At 40.6% G+C, this 20,719-nt stretch overlaps 2 protein-coding genes across 9 annotated transcripts in view; one reads left to right on the top strand and one right to left on the bottom strand.

Annotated features, from left to right (window-relative positions):
* LOC100643462 (RING finger protein nhl-1) overlaps window positions 1–20,719 on the bottom strand; it is a 57,162-nt gene that overhangs the window by 14,975 nt on the left and 21,468 nt on the right. For 6 of the 8 annotated variants that reach the window (XM_048411376.1, XM_012315700.3, XM_012315701.3 and 3 more), the window contains exons 3-7: window positions 13,731–13,912; window positions 12,622–12,855; window positions 8,364–8,713; window positions 4,926–5,201; window positions 1,223–1,544 (exon numbers count right to left, since the gene is read on the bottom strand). In XM_048411376.1, the coding sequence (XP_048267333.1) occupies window positions 1,223–1,544; window positions 4,926–5,201; window positions 8,364–8,713; window positions 12,622–12,855; window positions 13,731–13,910 (1,362 nt within the window). In that variant the 5' untranslated portion in view covers window positions 13,911–13,912. Of the gene's footprint in view, window positions 1–1,222; window positions 1,545–4,925; window positions 5,202–8,363; window positions 8,714–12,621; window positions 12,856–13,730; window positions 13,913–16,085; window positions 16,539–17,935; window positions 18,603–20,719 lie in introns of those variants that run through there. The other 2 variants (XM_048411378.1, XM_048411379.1) reach the window with 2 other exon arrangements.
* The window catches only part of LOC100643589 (troponin T, skeletal muscle), a 52,421-nt gene continuing 41,945 nt past the window's right edge, over window positions 10,244–20,719 (top strand). Inside the window, exons 1-4 of the mRNA XM_012315699.3 lie at window positions 10,244–10,328; window positions 10,406–10,499; window positions 10,742–10,893; window positions 11,417–11,630. Of these exons, the coding sequence (XP_012171089.3) occupies window positions 10,324–10,328; window positions 10,406–10,499; window positions 10,742–10,893; window positions 11,417–11,630 (465 nt within the window). The 5' untranslated portion in view covers window positions 10,244–10,323. The remainder of the gene's footprint in view (window positions 10,329–10,405; window positions 10,500–10,741; window positions 10,894–11,416; window positions 11,631–20,719) is intronic.

The following is a 20,719-nucleotide window of genomic DNA, read 5'->3' as shown; positions in this document are numbered from 1 at the left end:
CTTACGGACAAGTCGAGATCTTTTTACGTTGACCGTGTGATTCGTCACACGCGTGGGCGATGCATTAAAATGCTAACCTTGATTTTACGTACGCATAGAAATGCAACAGCGAATGAATAGATGTGTGGTAATGGGACAAAGAGAGAGGATTTGTCGCATAGTGAACACGAGAGAAACAGATTAACCTTTTTTCTTGATGAGCAAAATATATTCGTGTATTCATATGTTTCATTTGTATTATAATAGAATTTCGTACAAAAATATACAACGGCCAACTACAAACTAAATTTATTCACTCGTGTCTCGTATTATTTACATATTTATGAATCGAGATCAAGTATACATTTCATATTGCGGCACGCTTCTGTTTTCCGGCGTGAAATATTCAATTACTTTAAATTCAAGATTTATTCCCTTTTCGTGTCCATAGAGACAGCGATACGTTTTCCTACGAGTCGTGTGTATCGGTACTATACACGTATAGATCGAACGATCAAAAATTTAGTTCCCGTTGAATCGCATCCAAGCGATATAACGCGGGATTTCGAAGCTACTTTCGCCGAGCTTGCCCATCGAACCGTCTCTTACGATCCATTCGCGTATATCGCCTGTCATAATATGGGAATCCGTGTGAAAATTCTGTACTGTGGCGTCACTGTCCAAACTAAATACGATCGTACGAATTGGACGAACTGAAAAATTCAATCGATTTCATTTATAAATGGATTTCATACGTATCGTAACGATGGTTCTGGTTGTTCGAGAAAACGAAGATCTCAACTATTGATCAGGCGGATTTGCTTTACGTTGCCGTGGTCGAATCGAATTGATCGTTCGAAATATGCGATCTCAGTGGTATAATTGTAAACACCATAATTTCATTTGGCGCCGAGTGTTGTTTTCTTTAGTCGAGAAATCTACGGGAACGTTGAGAATATTACGAGAGGTGGGAGTCGACCAGGAAATCGATAACCACCGTTAAAACTGCACAAACTGAACGGCATCGGCTAAACAGAGGTTCGCTTTTTCGAATTAAATTCAACGATTCGCGTGCGATATACTGTAGTTACAAGCTAAATTCCCTGCATAGTTTTTCTTTTTATCGAAAACAAGCGAGACAAAAAAAGTACTGAGTATTTTATTGAAGTAACTCGTGGAAGAGTTTCGTAGCGTTGAAATAACCGTGGTCGGAATTAAAGGGGTGAAATTGCTATTCATTAACCTGAGGTTTTGGTGGTTGAGGTTGTTGAGCAGGATGTGACACCGGTTCCTCCTTCTTTCTTTTTCCGGCTCTCTCGTATTCTTGAAGCTTCTTCATAATACGCGGCGAGTCTGTGAGTCGAAAAATCCCGGAGAGTGGCCCGCGTGCCGCGTCTTCTGTGTCCAGGACACGTTCACGAAGTCCCGAGGGCTCCTGTGGCGTCGACGTAAACCTCACGGTCGACCTCGAGTCGCCATCCGAATCGTCCCCGTCCCGGTGTCGCATAAATCGACTTCTGTATCTCGATTTGTTCCTCGGCACTTCGTATTCTGGTGCATCGTACCTGTCGCAACAATAATTCTGTTATTTCTTTGTCCATGTTTGCGAATATTAGATTTCAAAGATTCTAGACGAATGATATTACGAATTTCGATTTTCACATCTTTAATTTTCTGTTTATTATTTGAATTAGCATTAATATTATAAATTAAGGCCAAGAGAATGGAAGAATTTTTCGTTGGTATTTTCGAAGATATTCAAAATTCTAATTATGATTTCTAGAATTAATTCTACAAATTGGGAGCAACACAGCGGAAGAAAATGCTAGGCAGCTAATGCTACGAACGTAATACAATATATGGAATTAATTTCGTTAGCTAAACTTCACTGATTTCCTTCGAATATTAAATTTGGAAGATGCTACATGGACGATATTAAAAATTTGATTTCAAACGTTTGAAATAAATTCCACGAATTAGGGACAAGACGATGGAAGAAGATGGAGATATCCGAATACTATTCGGCCTGTCACTAATAATTCCGCTGGAACGTCCACTCTAATCGAACTAAGATCATCTGACAATAAAGCGTCTCTGCATTGTTATCAGCCATCGTCTGTCCTAGCAATTTCGAGTGACACGTGTCGCAGATACGTCGCACAACTAACGAGTAGCAATTTTGTAAGTGCACGCTTTAACGATCCCATCGAAATCGAAGCGGCGAAAAAAAAAGGAAGCACAAGGATGGACGTAAAAACAGGAGGATGAGATTAAAATTTAACGCGACTCTGTTCCCCTTTCCGTTATAATTCATCTTTCGTTTCACTAGTTGCAGGGACAACGATATTCACTTTTAACGATTAATTTCTTCGAATGGAATTCGAGGCACGGATGAAAACGCTACATTTCCCTGCTCGCGATTTTCTGGAACTGGGTTATCTGCTTTTCAAGGCAGTGCACAGTAATAGATTCATCGGGTTTATCCGAGTGTTGCTTAATTATCGCTTCGCAGACACAGGGATGGCTTCGTATAATGAGAGAAGATCAGCAAGGAGAACGATCGTGTACGGTGTTGATAATTGATCTCGTTCAAATGTGCTGCGCCTTGTTCATGTGGCGCAATCTCTTGCACGTTCGAAACGCGAGATATTAATTTCTATTTATGAAGGCTTTCGGACGGGAAATTAAACAATATCGAACTTGAAATTCGACTTTAGCAAATTTCATTCAACGTTTATTTAAATAGATTCGTTCGTTTCGAAGCTTTCTCGCGTAATCGAATTGATGTTATTAATAGGGTTCCACAAGTTACAAATCACAAGTTATAAATAACGAGCCTGGTGATAAAACAAATGAAGTTATACAGTACACGATGATAAAATTGTTTTTACAATTTCACAAATTGCCATTCATTATTCCGTTCGATGTAAAATTCTAAAATTAGAAAAGAACACTTTATGACCAATAACTCGTAACTTTTGTCGATTCATCGTATCATTACTTGGTAAATTATCGCGTAAGAGGATCCTAATACGAAATATTTCTGTCCCGAAAGCGACGCAGATAAACTTTCGAGCGATTGATATGTCTATTGTCAGTTGGAAACGCGTTTTCTCGAAACGTTTGTGCAATTTTGCCTTGATGGGGACGTTGACAACCGATAAAAGTAATTTCCAGTTACTCTCGCGCTACTGTAAAATACAACATCGAATATCAAATATTCAGCTACTATTATTCAAGTTTCTGTATTGAAATTGCAACTTTAAATCGTCGATGCTTGTAGACTGCGTAAAGTCCCTTCGTACGCGAGTAAAATTCAGTCGTTCTCCGAGCTAGCTGGTAAAACAAATAAATCCCGACTAGTTGCTGTAATAAATTTCGGTGCACGAACCAGGCTGACGAATTTGCATGCTACAGCTTCATATAACTACCCTCGATTATCAGTCAGAAAACTACCGAATTAGCGACAATAGACATGCAACGAGAACGTCGTTAATTGCAGTTTCTTGCAACCGTATCGAGGACACGGTACGCTATAGCGTTCGTAGGTTGCGCGCTTCCGTTAATTAATTGTTATTTGAACATTTAGCATAGAAAACTTTTACGTACATATACTACATGTTATATAAAACATTTTGATATTTAATTGTCATTGACTGTAATCAGACACGACTGTCCTGATTATATTGGCAAAGTTTGAAACCGATTTGAATACGTGTGAAAGTTACAAGATGTCCACTGCAAATGTTTGTTTATGAAAAAATTAGACACAGATGGTCCCGCTGAATACCGAGGCTTATCACTACGATGGAGAACTGGACTGTTAAAGTATTTTTCTCATGTTGGCGAATTATATTCTTGCGCTAAATATCTTGCAACTTCTATGTACATTTACAAATTTATTTCCAACTTCACCGACGTGATCCCAACAGTCGAATACCGTCGCGGTGCTAACAAAATTTCAAAATGTTACGTATAACACATATAATGTACTCGTAAAAGTCTCCTACTCACCCTGGCGAATTTCTATATATCAAGAGGATTTTTTATTTACATGTTGACTAGGTGGGTTATTAGACCGGCCGGTGTGCGTATTACACGAAACGACTGGTAATTAAACTCGACCATGCCTATTTCGGCCTCGAGGAAGTTGTTGCCCGGCCCACGCCAGGAAAAAGATACAGCCAGTGGAGCCTCGTGTATTTATAACATTTGCTAGAATAGATATGTGGGACATCCTGAAAAATGTATGCCCACCACGGATGCCGTTTGGCAATACTCCAAAGTAATCTGCGTCCACGGTCAAACACGTTTTTACCGGTCAGCTAGTTACCAACGAAATGTCTTTTTCTCTTGCCGTCGTCATTTTCTCGGAGAGGTACGTCCTTTCATCGGACTGACAGACACAGTTTCTCCATTCTTTGCTGCACAGCGTGCCGCATTGTTCCCTTCGAAACACTCGAAGATCGTTGTAAAATCGTTTGCCAGGCATTTCTAAGTCAAGCTTCCCCTGTCTTGACCAGATGAACGTTACCACTTCGCTTGGAAAACGTATAGCCAACTACTTTATAAACAGTAGACTCGAATCATGTTCTAACGCGCGAAGCAACCATAACCCGCGCAATACATTTTCCCTCGATCTCTAAGAATATTCGCACAGATTCCATCTATCTCCCCCGGACTATTTATTTTTTGTTTTTTTTTTTCTAGCTCGAGCATCGTGACAGGAAAAAGAAGAATAAGGTTAAGGATACGCTGGCGAAAAAAGCATCGCTTTTCTCGCCGGTGTATGGTTCTCTATTTAGAAAAATCGAGCGCCATTATGCAAAGAAGGTAAACCGTTTTATGGCCGGCCTATTAGTTAGCAGATAGTCGAATTTTTTTGCCACGGAAAGACGAACGAACGATAAATAAACGTTGGAGGAAAAAGTAGAAGGGATAATTACTCGTATTCGGGCACGTATCGATTTCTCGCCAGTCGCTCTTCCTCTTGCTGCCGGTATTGCGAAGCCAGACGGTGGTCGCTTTTGCTTCTCATGAGACCCGGTGATCCTCCGGGAGGTGCTAGACTGCTCGAGCTACCCAGCAATCCTCCGCTTCCGGTTTCTGGCTTGATATTCAGTTCGCCGTAACCGGCTACATGGAGGACCAGTTGGTTAGGATCGTGCGCCATTACGAAACGCACTCGCCGACTGTAATCCCCGGCTTCGTACTCGAAGTTCCTGCAACCAGGATCGTAAATTAGTCCGGGCTGTAACGAAATTTTTGCCTTTCTTGCCGAGTTACATTATTACGAGTCAGCTACAGGTTCCCAGGATTTAGTAAAAAGTTTCGTTTAACGAGGCAACTTTCAGGAATTCTTTTCGACTTGGCGTGAGCGCCGATCCGCTGCCAAGCAAATTTTTGTTAGACGGCTAGTTAATTCTCGCGCAAGTTGAATATTTGTTCCTGGGAAAGACAAATAGGATTTTTATATCTCAGGGACATAGTACGTTTTAGGGGAGTGGCTTTTGTATTTTCAAATCTTTTATCCGTTTCGAGGAAGTTGATAATATGGTTAAATTTGGAGAACTGGTAAAACATAAATTTAGCTTAACTCCTTCGCGTTTTTGAAATATTTTCTACGTCCCTTGACACGTTTTAATTAAAACGATAAATCTGACTCCTTTCGAAATAGGTTTATCGCGACGTCGTGGTTAAATTTAGAAAATTAATGAAATACGAATTTAGTTTAATTCTGCTGCGTGTTTATTCCGAGTATTTTCGATCGCAATCCGTTTTCTGATTTTCCGTTTTTAATAAATTTCCGATATTCCGGGAAAATACGAGAGAACTACCCTCGACGCGCACGATTTCTCCTTTAAATTCTACGCTTGTTCTTTTCTTACATTATTAAAGGCAAGAGTAAAATTGGAACAGAGAAATCCGAAGACTATAACGCGGTTAAATGAATTATTAAGTTAAAAAGTAATTATTTACGCCCTCTTTTCGCTATAAATTAACTTATTTGTTCAACTATTTCGTTCCCCGAGAAGTTAGCAGAATTAACGAAAAGTGTTAAAGTTCTGAGAGTGTCCCGAACTTTCCCAGCCTTTGCATTTTATACGAAAAAGCTGATCTCTTGTTTGTGCCCTTGTTCAGCTTTTTCTCATACTTATCACGGTATCAAGGAGAGCTTTTAAATATTTCGCGGAGTTTCTTACGCGCGTCTCTCGTCCCTCCTATTCGGTAATCTTTTCTCCGCGAGAATAATAACCACAACGGGCGAAAACAGGGAACACTGTTTGAAACTAAAAGGTGGTTAGTATGCTGCCGTGTCGCGTACGAAGTGGAAGGGTAAGCAGAATTTCGACAAGTTCGGAAGATGAAAGGTTCCATTTACATTATGCGCCGCGGAAGATCGAGTGTAAAAGTTATCTGGAGCCGTTGTGCATCTTGTTTCAGGTGCATGTCCATGTTTCGCCGTGGAAAAAGTTTCATGGAATATCGGAGAAGCAATTTGGAAAAAAAGGAGGCGTACAAACGTGCCACGTACTTTCCATAAAATTACAACGCAACTTTCATTATTTTTCGACCGCGGTGTCTGACTAGTGCAGGAATATCCTCCTTGGAGAATAATACTCTTGAAAGAAACCAGCTGATTAAATTGGATGATTCATTACGCCCCATCGGTGATCCGCGTCCTGATATTTCATTGTTTACAGTCATTTGTAAATTGTCTTGTAAAAACGAACACGTTGAAAACGAGGAAATATCTGAGTCACATTCTTCGTTTTTCATACGCGAACGCATCGTTTTAATAATTTAAAAAATATTTACGTCGAAAATATCGATTTCATATTTTAGATATTTAGGCGCGCCGTTATCTTTTTTTCATAAAACTTTACACGTCTGTCATCCATTGCTAAACGACAATATGTTTGAATCGAATGGAAATGGTTCCTCTTTTTGACTACGTCATATTGAAATACGTGTATCCTTTTGCTCGTGATATTTTCATATTTCTGCCTGTAATCTTCAAATGGAACAAATTTTGTTACGCAGTGAAACGTTAAAAGGTTATTTTTAATGTATAGAGTCTTCAAAGAGTTCAGCTACTTTCTACGTTGCATTTCACTTCATATTCTCTGCGTTAGCTTCCTCTGCTCGCTACATCCACCGGCAAACTAATAAATACTTGGCCATTCACGATCTCGCAGCTGGCGAGTTAAAAAATTGCCGTATATCGCGTGAAAATGTCAAACACGCGCGCTGCAGATTAAACACCGAATGAAGAAAAATTAAGAGGTGGGAACGCAGATAAAAAAAAAAGAGAAAAAAAAGAATGATTTATCATTTCATTGTCTGAATTATGTTTCACGGACCACGTATGTAACTATGGGTTTTATTTCGTGAAAATTTATGGCAGAGGAACGCGTGTACGTGGCCGCAGGCATCGTACGTCAAACGTACCGGTTATCTACAAAACGCACGGCTCAGTGTAAAATTTGTTGCTTCTTAATTGAATGTTGAGCGAAGTGATACGGCGCGAATTTTTCGCGATGGAAGAAAACGAGAAACGTAGTAGTCGTAATTTAAGGGATCGTGGCCTGGCTTGACGATAAACTAGACGCTCGATAAAGCACGAAAAACGAAATACGCGTCTAGCAGATTGCCTTTTCGTGGGTCAAATTTAAGGTACTTTATATTTCAAGGGGATCGTTATTCTCCGCAGAGTCCACAATGAATTTTCATGGGATCCAGGTCGTTTCTAGATTCTAACGACGCTTATAAACGATAGGAAAGGAATTCCAAAATTCCTGGTCCTGTAAAATCCAAAATACTCCCGTCGTTCGATTCCCTTTAATGTCACTTCCCTCGTGTCACTTGTACATCGATGAAATACAATCAAAACGCAACTGTGACGCGATTCGAACCAAATTCATGTTTCGTTAGTTCTCTGTACTTAATTATATTACATTCCAGCCCCGTTGGTTGCGAGTACCCTTAAAGGAAACTCCGCTTCTTTGATTCAACGAATTTTAATCTGAATTTCCGTGAGGTGTATTACGTGTTCCATAAATCCGGCGCATGCTTTTACAACTAAACAGACATTGCGAGGAATTTCCTTTTCGTAATACAAGCCATAAAGGCTTCCATTTGGTTTAAGGGTGGTTCGTTAAGGGAATACGGGAGATTAAATATCTTCGGTTTAGGGAGCAGGCCAAAGGAATCGAAATTTCCGTAAGAAAATATGAAGATCGATATTGGCAGGGAGGAATCTAGCGGCTGATTCTACGATATTTTCTAATTGTATGGGTCTCGAGGGAGGTCTGTGGCAAAAGAGAAAAAAAAAAAAAAAAGAAGAAAAGAAAGGAAATTAGATTAAAGGCGATGAGACGAACCTGATGAATTCCACCGTACGCAGGAAAAGCTCTTTTGTATCGAGGAGTTCGGAATCGTCCCATGGCACGTTTTCATTGATGTGAGCCTCCGCCAAATCGCAGTTGCTCTGGATATTCGCGATTTCCAATTCCAGATTCTCTTTGAGCTGAATCAAGCCTCTGAGCTCTGTGCCCAGGTATCGATCGACCTCGTTACGCAGATGTTCCGTACGGTCTTTCAAAGCCTTGCTCAGCCTCCGATAAATCTCGTCCACCTCTTCCGCGACCGAGGCACAGTTTGTTTGTAGTCCCAATGTGTTTTTCTCCACCAAAGCCAGCGCGTCCTGCAACCTGTGCAGCCCCCTGCGTATCTGTAAACAGAATTTTTATCGAATCGATAAAATCGTCCGAAAAAGACAAAATATTGCGCTCTCAATTTCTCGAAATTATTTCCTTCTCCAGAGATTTTCAGATATTCGAAAAGTCCTGTTTACGATGGAGCTGTGTTCAAGATGCGAGCATTTGTATTTATATTATATTATTTAATGTATATTATATTATTTCCAATATTATAGATTCCCCTATTCGGGATATTTGAAGTACTATGTGTATTAATTGGAAATTTATATTAGTTGGAATATTATATATTGGACACGCTGTAGATTTGGGTAATTAAAGTGTTTGAAATATTTGGAATAGTAATCTTCTCGATACGAAGTTCAACCGTCGCGTAGCGTATTGACAGCCTCGAGTCACAGCGATTGCGTAGCGTATAGTTGATTTTAGTTGACGCTCGGTCGTGCGGATGCGTGTATCGAGTAGGATCGGCGCTCGTAACGAACAGGTAAACTATTTGTAGCATTGTAGATTTAAATATTTATGATATTTGCGTTATTACACGTTTGAGACATACATATACGTTTACCTTCTTTTAAAAATCATTCCTTTTTGACTCGATTTTGGAATACTTTGAAACTTGTGTCTCTCTATCACGAAATATCGAGATATCCGTATATTTGGAATATTTGAAATATTCTATTATGATACATATATTATATGTATGGTGATTTTTGAGAAGCTAACTCTATGACGAAGATGTCCAATGGAAATCATCTTTCATTTCTCACTGTCGTGATTTTCCACTGATCGTCACACGGGGTGCGTTCTGTCTCACGTTTCCCTTAGACGCTGAATTCGCATCGCAGAGGAGAGTGCGTTTGTTTTGAATACATTAGGAGCGGGTAAATATACCGGCCGGTTATTTTTGCATTGCACATACATAGCATGTATTTGTACGTACGCGGTTATGTTGACCTGAATTCGCGGTATTCATCCCGATCGAATCGAGTTGCTTGGTACGCAACTCCATTTCAATATTTCCGGGTCTATCTAAAATTTCAAAACCACCTCACTCGACGTAATCACGCTGAACCGCAATTTCACTGGGTTGTTCGAGAAGTCGGGAAGGATTTCGGTGTTCCTCGTCGAAACGACTATTGTTACGCGAACAATAATGTAATTTGTCGTGTCATGAACGCACGCTCCGGTTGATAGAACCGGATTATGGGGATTTAAGTAAAGGCGAAAGGTCACTGGAACGTCAAAGATTATTATCAAAATCTTTAAAAATCTTTAAAAAGGACTTCAAATAACCTCGTAAACATAATCTTGCAAATACTGAGATCAGTTTATTCTTGTTTCGAATATTACTGTTTGTATTTAAAATTCGAGACAAACGCCCCGATATTTACGAAAGAAAGCGTGCGAGCGCGAGAATTTGCTTCGCGATTGTTCATCCATCATGACTCGTATAACCTAAGTCATCGTCGATTTGAAACACGTAGCCGTGTAATTCTTTCCAAAAATCCTTTGTATCGAAACCTACAAGATATGCCTTCAAGCACACCTGCCATATTTTCAAATATCCGCTTGCGAACATCAATCAACATGTCTCCGACTATTGAAAGCGTTTAAATTAAAAATGGAGTAAGCAACGGATTGAAACGCTTGTTACGTCGTGTCTCGTGGACAGCGAGTAACCTAGTTCTTTTTTTCTGTTTCAGGAATTTCCCGTTGAATTTCGTGGCAGATTTCCTGACGCTGCATAATGAATATCGCGCCAATCACGGTTCCTCTCCATTAGAAATCGATGATAAGGTATACAAGGATCTGCTCTTATTTCATCCGGAAATATTCTTCGCGCGGCGCGCTCGTTTACAAGGTTCTATGAAATATTGAACGCGGCCGTTTCTCAAAGAACTGCTGCTGTACATTTTTATTAACGCGATAGCATCGCGATCCTTAGTCAATTTCCATGACGTTGAAATTTAAGACGGCAAGAATAGAATTTAAGGCATTGCAGCGAGATTTTACCTTAAGAAATGAAAATGCTTTTCGAGTTGAACGAGCGGGCGCAGCAGTGGGCGGACACAATAGCGAAAAAAGGCGTTCTCGAGTATAGATCGGATCCTGATTATGGCGAAAACATATACCGAAGTTTCTGGAGGGACTTCCCTTATCAGATCAAACCGAAAGATCCGCTGGAAATGTGGTTGGTATTCTAAAGTTGCTATTTTAACTTATATAATTTAATCGGTTTACGGTGTATCGCCAAGATGTTTGAACATTTATAGAAACTTTTTGCGGATATTTTACGTATACTATAGAAAAGATTTTAAAACGAGGCTCGTGATTATTATATTAGTGAAATTCGAAAACAATCTGAATAAGATATTTAAGAGAAATACATATTTCCCAGAGATCATAAATATGTATAGCTTTTAATTCCGCGATTCTAGAGTTTTTTAAGGGACGACCCAGTTAATAGATAAAATTTAAATGTAAAATACAACTGAAACTAAAAATTCCATTTTTCACAATATAATTTAACGAACGTTTATGTACGTTAAATAGAAATTTCATATTCAAGGCGAAAATTTCATATTCATTTCAAATTCAAAATTTCGCGAGATTTAATTTTCTTAAATTTCTATCAACGTACATTCATTATGGCAATTAAATTCACATTTGAAAGAAGTAGCGAGTAATTGAGTGGATTTTTAATTGGTCCTTAGGTACGGAGAGGGTAACTATTTCAAATATGGTGTGTGCGATGTAAAAGATTTGCAAACTGTGCGTCACTTCACTCAACTAATTTGGAAGAATACGGAATCGATAGGTCTCGGACTGGCCAACGATGACAGCGGCAAATTTTACTTCGTTTGCATTTATTATCCCCCGGGCAATGTTGCCGGCGAATTCGTGGAAAACGTGTTACCACCCACTCAGGTACGTTGTTAACGCGTCCATTTCATACGCATAATTATGATGATTTCACTTAGCTGTTGTAACTTACAAATTTCATTCGTTGCCCCTCGCTCTACTCTTTTTCCAACAATTTATCGCGCGGAATGTTGCGAATTCGCTGAGATGGTAGAGGAAACAGGTGAAAAAATGGGAATCGCCGGTGAAATCAGTCCGCTTCGTTAACCGATATAAAAGCGACTGAAAGTCACGCGGTGAAAAACGCATGACTCGGCACGTTTTTCCAACGGCTAGGTAAAATCGAATCGCGTATGCCGATCGGATGTTTGATCGGCTGGGGAGATCCTGAATTTCCGAATTTCGGCTGTGAATGTGAATCGAATGTGAAAAGAGGGAGAAAGGAAAATAGGGCAGGAAGGGAAGAAATGACAGAAACAGGGGAATGTAGGGAACGTAAGGAAGGACGAGGTGAGTGGGAGAGATAAAATATTAAGAAAGGAGGAAGAAGAGAACAAGGGGAAAGGATAAAAGGAGACAAGAATAGATAGAAGGACAAAGATAAGGAAAAAATGGCAAAATGCGAAGGAAAGAGAAGCAGAAATCGATCGCGAATCTACTCTGTACGATCTATTTTGAATCTTCATCAACATCAAACAGATTATTGCATTCCGATCTCCATTGATGTCCGGGAGTTTTTAATCGCCAGGGAAGCGGAATCAGCAAATTAGTAGAAATCGAAGGGCGAAGATAAAGGGATGGATGGTGTCCGAGCGTGAAATCGTTTCTCTCGCCTTAGCGAGTCGATGTTTCTACGACGAGATCTTTTTTTTTTTGTACCCAAGTAGAGGCAGTCTGCTCGTCAGTTCTCCGTAAGGTTAATATCTTGGCCAAAAATAGATTTCCACGGAGTAAACAGGCAAGTAACGCGATTCTTTTTACGTGGTAAAAAGGTCCGTGGTAGCGCGACGTATTCTTAAAAGGATTTCCACGTGAGCACGTGGCCCTTATGGCTTACCTGGGAATTGATGCGCGTGATTTCACGCCTGAGGATGTCCATGTGAGCGTCCTTGCATTCAGGGCAGCACTTCTTCTCACAGTGGACGCAGAGGGAGCAGTAGCTCTTCTCCGAACAAACGCCGCAACGTTCCATTGTTTGACCGCTGGTCGGGTCTGGTAGCTCCCCAGTGATCTCGATGTGCAATTCCAAGAATCTTTGCAGGGTCACGTTGGTCGGGAAGGCCTGTACACCCTGGCGACAACACGAGACAAGTTAAAACCGCGCTGCGGTCTCCCTTAATGGAATAACCATGATTCTCCTTCGAAATGAAACGAAAGAAATTCCAAACAGAAGGATAACTTTGATCTCGGTGTACGGCTTTTACCTGAAATTGAATTTCATACGAGAACTGTTTCTAGACCAGATTCCTTCGTTTTGCCCTTCTCTTTTTCTCTCCTGTTCCCATTTATTCCCGTTTGTCGTTCGTGTTCGCTCGCATGGGCGCTTTTAATTAAAGACAATTGTGTTACGTTTGACGCCGAACGGTCGGTTACCACCTTTAGGGTGGGACGGAACTGAGACAAATGGTTGGCGAGACGCGTTAGATGAAACGCGAAACTTTATTCAATTTCGCGAGGGATATGCCGTCGCGGTGGCTTCGTTGAATAAATATGAGGCCACACATTATACATTGTTCAAGCAAAAACCTCGTACGCTGGTATATTTAATTTCGCGCGTGTACATCTGTGTTTCGCGACAGTCTTGCTTTGTCCCGACCAGCTTACTTCTGCGTTTCTGTTTTCACTCATTGCTGACGTCAAACCGCCCGTTTCAGAGAACGAAGCAAACGAATCCTAATTCGCGAAATCGATATCCGTTTTTCTCCCGCTTTCTCGAGTTTAGGACGAGCACGGAACCAAGATGTAACCTCTTATAATTGCTTTTGTTCTCGCTAACTTGCGCGAAAACTATAGAAGCCGCGGATCGTCGACAACGTCGGTCGCGGAAATGTGGTTAAAAAAGTAATAACTTTTTAAGGAGCAGAGAAGTTTCGAAAGTTAATAGTCTTAACATCCGCGCGTAATTTTAGCTTGGTTTGTTACATCTTTGGAGAATTGATTGCTCACCTGGTAGGGTATACGATGTTCCGCTCGACATTCTGGACATTTCACTTGTCGACGTACGTAGTCAACGAGGCCATCCATGCACGGTTCCATGCAGAAGCTGTGCTGGCATGGCAAAAGCTTCGGGTTCCTGTACCGGTCCAGACATATCGCGCACGTTAGCAGTTGCTCGAACTGCTCCATGCCTGCGAAATACGAGAAAACACTTGTTATTTCTTCTGCTTTTTATTCAAATCCGTTTAGCTGTCGAAACGGGAATTTTATCAGAACGTTCATTGAAGATTACATTTTCTTTCTTTAATTTTGCGTTTTAATAATAGATGATCATCTGAACAACAATTTAAGAAGTTATTCGAGAAACGTTGAATTCGTTTCGATGCCAGCTTCAATAAAAAGAATTACGTATAATTTCAAGTATCAAGGTTACCTTGATCTTTTATCGAATAAAATGTTTCCTAGATATTTTGCATTTTTGCAATTTATTCCCAGCTACGCGGAGACCGACTTTTGTAGGAAATATTTTTATAAGGTTCAATAATAGGTTAATTCAGGGATCGATTCTGAAGTCTGAAAATCGAGGTTTTTTTATTATGAAATGATTGGATAAAATACAAAAGTGAGCGACAATTAATATGCGACTATAACAATCAATAGCGATGATTATCTAAACGGGAAATTATAAGTCTTTGGTACGATGTTTACCTGAAAATCGAGAATCGATTTTCAACGTCCTGAGCTACCTGTCTTTCTTCTTCAGTCTTAAATCTTAAATCTTTAGTCTTTGCAATCTTAAACACTTATTCTATAGCCTTGTCTCTCTCTCTAATGTACTCTCTATCCGTCCGTCTGGAGACCACGTGCTTCTTCACTCGTCGTCCGTGCAACAAAGAAAGATCGGTCTCTCCGTTAGACACAGCCTGTCGTGCTACCCGTACAAAAAAAGAATCCCTATCCTAAAAGGACTCTAGGGATTTTACATTTTTTTCATCAGATCATTAGAATCAAGTTGAAATTAATCTTAAAGCGTCACTCCGGTAGCCAACTTGTTAAATATATACAAAAGACGTAGCGTTTGAAACTCGGTGAAATAAGGGAGATCTCGTTATATTAAAAGAAAATGTTTTTAGTCGGCCCGCGTCACTGGTTTAACCAATTTCCGGCAAAGCATTCGTAAACCTTACGCCACTCCCTGAAATACAAAGTGATCGTCGTCACAACTAATAAATAGTTCGAACGTGTAATTCGTAGTCTGTTGCAATTCGAGATTTCTATTGTGCCAAGTCGTTATTTATCCTGTCTGTTTTCTAAGAAACGTTATATTCCCCAAGGAATATTTTCCTTTCGCGATTCAACGAATAGTCGGATTACGAGGAAAATCCTGCTTCCCTTTCTCTATCTCTCTTTCCTTAATCCTCTTTCTTTTAATCTATTTTAACGAACGCGCTTTCCTTAATTCTGCGTGACACAACGACGCACCGGTGGCCAACAAGACAATGTCAAGTTCTTTTCGAGGAGTCATTGCTCTTCTATTTCGAGACCCGGTGTATCATCGACGAGAAGTTGTTGCCCGAGAGATGGGTAAACCGAGAGGGTGTCCCTGTGAACTTCGTGCGCTGCAAATTGGCCTGAACGATGACTCGGTCTTGTAATTAGCCGAGTGGCTTGGCAGCCACCGTTTCGTATTCTCGTTCATCGGTCGGGTTCAAAATTCACCGCTCGATTTATGGCGGTGATCGCGGCACAGTTTCGAAAGTAGCCACCAAATCATCGAAAGTACTCCACTTTGATTGGTGCAACGTATGAAACTTTAGATTGCCACCGCGTTTTCATTCGCTTTCAACGCTGATCAGATGCAATCGTGTCTCGAGCCAAGTAAAATAACGCGTGGCCTACAGATTTTTCAATATCATCAGCTTATTAATATCCGTCTATTCTCATTCGTGACATTCGTCCATCGACGCGACGTTCTAATATCGTTTAGAATCACCCAAAGGTCGAGATCAAACAGTTGTCATCTATCGCTGTTTCTCGTATATGATATCTTCTATGGTTATCTCCCAATAACCGAGTTTTAAAAAATCGAGTTTTAATTACGAGCACGTATCCATGTACTTATCCATTTGCAAATATATAAAATAATCTTTATTCGTTTCTAGACCGTGGATTTTCATGTATTCGCGTGTTATCGAGATACGCAATATATACAGAATATACGGAATATTAAGAAATGCAAAGAATATTCGAAATGAAGTAGTTTCATTATAATATTTGACAAAATAAACTCTCCTACCTAGGTTCCAAGTTTCCACCTGTTCTCATGAAAATATGAATGTACATAAATACCTACGGTCTACTTACCTATAGTTTGTGTCTTTTTACTTTTCAAGTAGCCGTAGTTATCGAATCTTGCGTCGAAAATAATCCAAACTGTATTTTATCGATACTGTCGTCGTAAAAGCGACGAAAAGTAATTAGCGATGATAACGCGAATCGTTATTATATGCAATTTTATTTCGAAGCGATCGTGGCTGTGAAGGCTGGCGATAATTTCCTCGGTAGATTCTGGCTCGTCTTCCAATCGACTCCCGAACGACATCGATGAAACGCGGGTGGGTTAAATTTAAAATCCGGCTACACGCGCGTACAGCCACAGCGAAGTATCAGGGATTATTTCAAAGTAGTTCTCTCAGACACGCGTGTAGCCGACGATCGGAGCCAAATTCATTTTGGCTTTCGCAACATTCGGAATACGTAGAGGCGACGTCGAAGGCCGCGCCAACGACCAATCAGCTTCTCGCAGAAGTCACCGCACTGGAAACAAGCGGCCACATTAGAAAGCATTGTTACTCTTAGACGAACCACTTGTTGATCTTAAAGCGAATTCTAGGGTGCAACAGGCGGCTAGATGCTATTGTATTAGCAACTTTCTGGATGGCGGGGGCCAGCGGCAAGCAGAATGTTAATCCTGACACCTAGCCGGAAGCTAGCTGCTGACTTAACCTGCTTCCGTGGATCTGCGTTTATTTTGACACCAGCCTTGTCACGATGTTCGTCTCCTTTGCACGATTATCTTCTTGCGCTCGCCGACACGAATAAGAGATTATTTCAGTAGATCTGTCCTCTGCATAGTCAGACCAGTCGTTCGACCGAGTTCTCTTCGACCGAGTTCCGTTCGACCTCGTTGTTTCCGTAAATTTGTTTCTTCGGTTGCTTGAGATCCAAAGTGTATGGTATTTTTGGCGATCGTGTTTGTTCAGCAGGCAACAAAGCGCAAGGACCGAGCTGCTCTTGCTCACGGGAAAATTCGGTGGAAAATAGAAACGTTCCGAGAACGAGACAAAGAGTGAATGGATTTACGTATGCATGTTGGAGGATGAAAAGTTCTCGCCAACAAGGAGAATTGTACGAGGTGTAGCGTATACTTGGAAGGTCAGGAAAATTCTTTTTTAGAATGTAAGAAGCGCAAAGTCCAGCAACTTCTTTCGATTAACCGTCGATGACGCGTCAAAAGACGCGCACAGATGCACGTGGCACGTTATTATTATATTTTCGCGCCAAGTGCGGTCGAATCGTGTCGCTGATTCAGCTTTTTCCTTTGTCTGCTTGAAGTTTCCACCGAATATTGTGGGCGTATTTTGAACAGCCCACACGCTCCAAATTCTCGTCTACTTGATATTTAAATACCTCGTTTGTTTGGCGCGGTGCATGCAGCGCGTGAAACGCGATATTTCTATTCATTTATTTTCACGATTCCTTCAACTCTACTATATATATATATTTGTCAAGCGAGACTGTACGAGATTCCTTCTATTCCGACGAAATTCTAGAGAATATTCGTCGATCGAAGCAAAGGAATGCCTAATTAAATGTAGCAGCGTTGTAAACTATAAATTAGCGAGCAGTGCGACGAAGCGATAACAATGACGATGCGGAACGATTGTAAGGAAGACGTCGAGAGCGCGCTATCCTACGTTAGAAAAGTATTTGCGCTCAGGAACATTGAATTTGCTCTGTCTCGTTAGTCGTCCTGGATTCCGATCTGCATTCAACAAAACCGCGCGTCAAATTTTCTGAAAATTATCGTCGTTCTAGCGGAGCGACTCGTATCGCGTCGGAAGCATCTCATTGTAACAAGCAAAGACAGAGAACACCTACCAGCGGGGCAGAGAATTCGGTTTATTTCATATTCGTGGAGTTTGCATACGTACCCAGAGAATTATACGTTCAACTCTCTCCCTCTTTCTACTTCAAAGCGTCGGCATAAAACAAATCCGAGTCCGTTTCTTTCCTTCGAACGAAAAACAAGGAGGAAGGAAAAAGCAGGGAAAATAAAGGGATAAGAAAGAGAACGGTGGTAAGAAAAAAGAAGAAGAAGAAGAAAAAAAAACGGGCAACTGTTATCGACGAAACTTCGTTGCTCGTGGAAGGAACTTTGCCGGAGACTTTTCTCCTTGGAACGAAGGAAGTTTAAAAACGTGCACAAAATGCTGTATTCACACGCGACACACTGCCAATGACGTTCCTATCGATCCATTCATGAACGCTTCCAGTGTTTTCGTTGCTGTGTAGAAGAATCGCGTGATCCTTGAAAAGACGAGAACTTGGCTAAACGAAACTTGTATAGTTGCACTGTCGGTTTTCACGAGATACTGAGACACACAGGGATCAGCGCGTTGCTGGAATCGGTCGGTCCAGGGTATACTGACACTTTTCGACGTCAGTGGCCAGACTTACGCTAGCGAAGCGGGTGCTATACTTAGACGGAGACCTTCGATTTCCGGCGGTATGTTTTCGACGAGAGATCCACGCAAGAAACACACCAGGACTTTGAGAATTCACGCACGCGTGCGTGTTTCATCGATGGACTCGCGTGTGCTACAGAAGCTTTTCTCTTCTGAACGAGACTGGCCACTCGAGAGAGAGAGAGACGAAAATTTGGTTTCGATCGTGAGACAGAGTGTAGAGGGAGAATAGTTGGTTGCGTGAACGATCGAGCGAGAAGAGACAAAAGAGACCTTGATGTAAATATAACGTGTCTTTTGGAATCGTTGGTTTAGAAAATATCTGCCTTTTCATCTTTATTCTTAAAAGCTCGATGTTTCGAGTTAGCGTGGGATCTGAAGAATGTAGTATAGCGTTTCGGTGATATCGTCGATGTTACATTGTCTTCGCGTAAATCTAACGCGTCTTTCGAATCGTCGTTTTAGAAGAGATATTTCTTTTCATCTTCGCATCGAATATCTCGATTTGAAATAAAGCGATGAATCTTAAATACACGTAGCAAAGTTTCGATCGTATTATACGTGTTAATCCATCGGTGTAAATTTAACGTAAACTCTGAATTCGTAATTTTTCAAAGTATCTATTTTTTTATCCTCGTGTCGGAAACATCAACGTGAAAATTTTAATATTAAACGAAACGTGAAATTTTAACGAGCCAGTAAAGTTTCGATGGCAACGGAACGTTTCCTGTACGTTGAAAAGGAACGGTTTCACTTCGGTTCATCGGTTGTTATTAAATTGGCCGATAGTAGCCGTTGTCAACGGTAGACCAGAATTCCCTTGTTGAATGTCGTTCACTCTAGATTACCCGCGACAATACCGGATTTGATTTCTAATTTCCAATTGTCCGTTTTGTAGCTGCGGATTGACGAGACGGGCGTAACGAGCGCCATTTAATAAAGCCTTCTGTTTAACGCCAGCATTAATATGCATTTTGTCGTTTCGCTGTAGATCGATGGAAATTCCTATTCAATTTCCTGTCACGACCCCGCATCGAAAATCAATAGGCAACGGTGAAAGTGGACCATCAGTCTGGTTATTGTTATTTTTCCGCGTCTTTAATTATACCGTTCCCGATTTAGAAGGAATTCGATATATCTGCGCGCGCGTGTATGTGTGTGTGTGTGTGTGTGTGTGTGGAAACGCATATTCGTCGCCTCGTGATCTATGACTTATTTATTAACGCGTTAACACGATTCGATAAATTTAGATGATGAATTCACAACGAAGATAATTGAATTAATATTTTCTACGTTGTACAATTTTTAGAACATTCTCGCCAAATCTTTTTCCTTGAATCGTACTTTCTATATCATCGTGATTGTCAATGACGTCGTTTTCCTTTCATATTTAATGGCTCGTGAAAATATTTGGACGTTTACCATCGAACAACTGTAATATCTATATGATGGATTTCAGAGTTGCCAGCGGATTTGGAAACAGTCGTATTCGTTTCTAAAGTATAGAAGACGAAGAGCGACGAAACTAGTTTAACGCTGATTAGAAATTATAAGTTAACCCGTTCATTGCGATTAAAGTTAAAACGATGCAACGGCATGCACGACGTCAGCCGTGAATCGATATCAATTATATTCAATCTGGCTGCAGGCCAAGCACCGAGGCCAATATTAAAGGCTAATCCAGATGATCGGATACAGTTGCGCCAGGAAAATTTTACTGAATTGCCTTCCTAACTGACTCTCGTTTTCCATCCGTTTGTACGATCAACTGGAAAAACCATTTTAATACCGCTACCCAATTGATTCAAGTAGTAGAACGATATTGCAACGCTGTCATAACTTTCATTTCCTTTTCTTATTATAACTTAACTTCACTGATCCCCTTTTGTTTGTCATCATTAAACCTAATCAGTCTAGCGTAACTAAGGAGAGAACCAAACATTCGTCGAGGACGTTGATAATTCTTTTTCCAAAGCAACAGAGAAAGAGCAACTTTTTCAACTTTGTGCATTTATAACACGAGTTTGCGTAAATATCCGACGTCTATTTTGAAAATCTTTTGGCATAGTCTTACAATTTACGTTAAAAAGTCTACGCGATTCCATCCTCGTTGAATAACGTTGTTCGTCAGTGGAACGAAATTTTCTGTTAGGATAGTTGTTACGAAGTTTTGACTAGAACAGAAAAAGTTGTCGTCCAGAAATAGTGACATTAGCAAGAACGGGTTGCTGATCGCGATTCTATGCTCCT

The sequence above is a fragment of the Bombus terrestris genome, chromosome 13 (assembly GCF_910591885.1).
Source record: "Bombus terrestris chromosome 13, iyBomTerr1.2, whole genome shotgun sequence".
In the NCBI taxonomy this organism is placed as follows: domain Eukaryota; kingdom Metazoa; phylum Arthropoda; class Insecta; order Hymenoptera; family Apidae; genus Bombus; species Bombus terrestris.
The sequence above is the reverse complement of the archived record's forward strand: the minus strand, read 5'-3'. Positions and strand labels throughout refer to the sequence as shown.